This window comes from Orycteropus afer, unplaced genomic scaffold, assembly GCF_000298275.1.
Source record: "Orycteropus afer afer isolate SDZICR_OR568_19922 unplaced genomic scaffold, OryAfe1.0 scaffold00173, whole genome shotgun sequence".
Taxonomy (NCBI): domain Eukaryota; kingdom Metazoa; phylum Chordata; class Mammalia; order Tubulidentata; family Orycteropodidae; genus Orycteropus; species Orycteropus afer.
The window spans coordinates 28,638-31,199 of NW_006921760.1; the positions used below are offsets into that span (position 1 = coordinate 28,638).

At 42.3% G+C, this 2,562-nt stretch overlaps 1 protein-coding gene across 1 annotated transcript in view; it reads right to left on the minus strand.

The window, feature by feature from the left end:
* LOC103202070 (MDM2 binding protein) overlaps positions 1–2,562 on the minus strand; it is a gene marked incomplete at its 3' end in the record, with an annotated part of 94,999 nt that overhangs the window by 4,768 nt on the left and 87,669 nt on the right. Inside the window, exon 18 of the mRNA XM_007946862.1 lies at positions 434–700. Coding sequence (XP_007945053.1) covers positions 434–700 — 267 coding nt within the window. The remainder of the gene's footprint in view (positions 1–433; positions 701–2,562) is intronic.

A 2,562-nucleotide genomic window follows, 5' to 3' on the forward strand; every position in this document is an offset into this window, starting at 1 on the left:
GTTATAATCTCAGTTGGGAATTTGTGGTATTAATGAGGCAGGATTAGTGTAGGGTGTAATCTTGAGTCTCTCTCTTTTGAGATAGGAAAGAGATTAAACAAGCTAGCAGAGATGAGGGAAGAGAAATGCCAGCCTACATGAAGACTGCCCAGGAGCAGAAGCTCAAAAGAAACGAAACCCTTCCTCCAGAGTCGACAGAGAAAGCCTTCGCCTAGAGCCAGCACCCTGAACTGGGACTCCTAGCTTCTGAACTAGGACTTCTGGGACTCTGAACTGAGAAAATCAATTTGTTAAAGCCATCTACTTGTGGTACTTCTGTTAAAGTTATAGCAGCACCAATTAACTAAGACAAAGACTGCTATGAGAAAGAAGTTATCCTAGCGATTAAATTGCTTTCTGTCAAGATACGATTTCTGCGCATTTAATGTATCACCTTCTTTTGGGATAAAGGCAATTCAGCTCCTTTGATCGCCGTTTCAGTCGGGAGACTTCAGCTCGGAGTTCGCTTTGTAAAGCTTCTCCGTCAGGAACACTTCCAGGCTCTGACAAAATGGCAGGAGACGGAAGAGGGCTCAACACAGTGGGCACCGGAAAACCTTCTCTAGTGCAGGTCGTCTGAGTTTCATAGCGAATAAGACGAGACTGCAGTTCAGAAAATCCCCCATCTCTTTCTAAAGCTTTTCGGTCATCCAAGCAATATCTAAAATGAGGGAAAGACCATTAAAATCAAAGCTCCCATGAGAGCAAAGGGCTTTTCTGTGGCAATCAGAAAACAGTAAAACATTTACTTGTAAGAAAAGTTACAGCAAGTTCTTAAGTTACTAATGACTTAGAGATGTTCACTGAATGGCCCGTTTCCCTTGTAAGTGCAGCTTTTTCTAGCCTACTACGTGACACGGCCAGCGCCACTAGGAGTTGGAATCGACCCAACAGCAGGAGTTCCCCGTCCTCCCCCAAGACACAACGGAAGATGAAAAAACCGAAAGCACACTGAGTCCTCTTTGACTGTGCTTCTGGGCTACACATTAAGTTAATCCTCTGTTTATTTTAAAATAATATAATTGCCATTTTAATACTTTTTAAAGCTCCAACTTTCTAGCATGGCTGATATATTAACAACTGTACATTGCTGGATTTTCTTAGAAAGAACAAGTTTATTTCAACACAAAGATTAAAAGGATATAGAGCCCTTCTACATTGGCTCACCAACACAGCTCAGAACATTTTGAATTTTTTCTTTGAAAGCCACTTTCCACCTTACTGATTGATCAACAGATTTCCCTTCAAACACTTGAACCCAGTCTGCATCTAGTTTCTGGCTAAATTTGATTCAGGGAAATCTGAATCAAAATCAAAATCTTAGCTCAGCGAATGCTTCTGAACTCAAAGAAACTCTGGTGTTAGGACAACAGATAAGAAGACCAAGAAAACTGCCTATGAACTGTGTGACCTTGGGAAACTTCATTTTCTTTTCCACAGCTCCCTCCTCAAGGAAACACAAATGATTGCACATATGTGATAATGTGTGATGTGAGTCAATTCTGACTCATAGTGACCCTATAGGGCAGAGTACAACTGCTCAATAGTACAACTGTAACCTTTAGGGGAGATTGCCAGGTCTTTTCTCACAAGGAGTGGCTAGTGGGTTGGAACTGCTGACCTTTCAGTTAGCAATGGAGCACTTAACTGTTGCACCACCAAGCTTCTTTATGTGATAGTGCTATTGTTGTTAGGTGCTGTCAAGTCGGTTCTGACTCCTAACGATGCCCTGTACAACAGAACAAAACACTGCCCGCCCCTGCACCTGCCACACAACCGCTGCCACGCTGGAGCCCTTGGTGCAAGCAATGTGTCCGCCCATCTCGTTAAGGGTCTTCTTCTTTTGGGCTGGCCTTCTGCTTCACCAAACGTGCCTGATAACATGTCCAAAGTACATGAGATGAAGTCTCCCTATCCTTGCTTTTAAGGAACATTCTGGCTGTACTTCTTCCAAGACAGATTTTGTTCATTCTTCTGGCAGCCCATGGCACATTCTCAGCCATCACCATAATTCAAATGTATCAATTCTTCTTTGGTCTTTCTTATTCACTGTCCACCTTTTGCATGCATATGAGGTGACTGAAAAAGACCAAGGCTTGGATCAGAGACACCGTTGGCCTCAAAGTGATATCTTTGCTTTTTAAGATTTCTAAGAGGTCTTTTGCAGCAGATTTGCCCAGTGCAATACACCATTTGATTTCCTGACTACTGCTTCCAGGGGTCTCATTTGTGGATCCAACTAAAGTGAAATCCCTGACAACTTCAATATTTTCTCCATTTATCGTGAATGTTGCTTACTCGCCCACTTGTGACTATTTTGTTTTCTTTATGTTGAGGTGTAATCCATACTAGAGGTGGCAGTCTTTGATCTTCATCATAAGGTCCTCAAATCCTTCAGTTTCAGCAAGTAAGGTTATGTCATCTGCCTATCACAGGCTGTTAACAAGTCTTCCTCCAACCTTAATGCCATATTCTTCTTCCTATTACGTGATAGTATCAAACAAAACCAAACTCACTGCCATC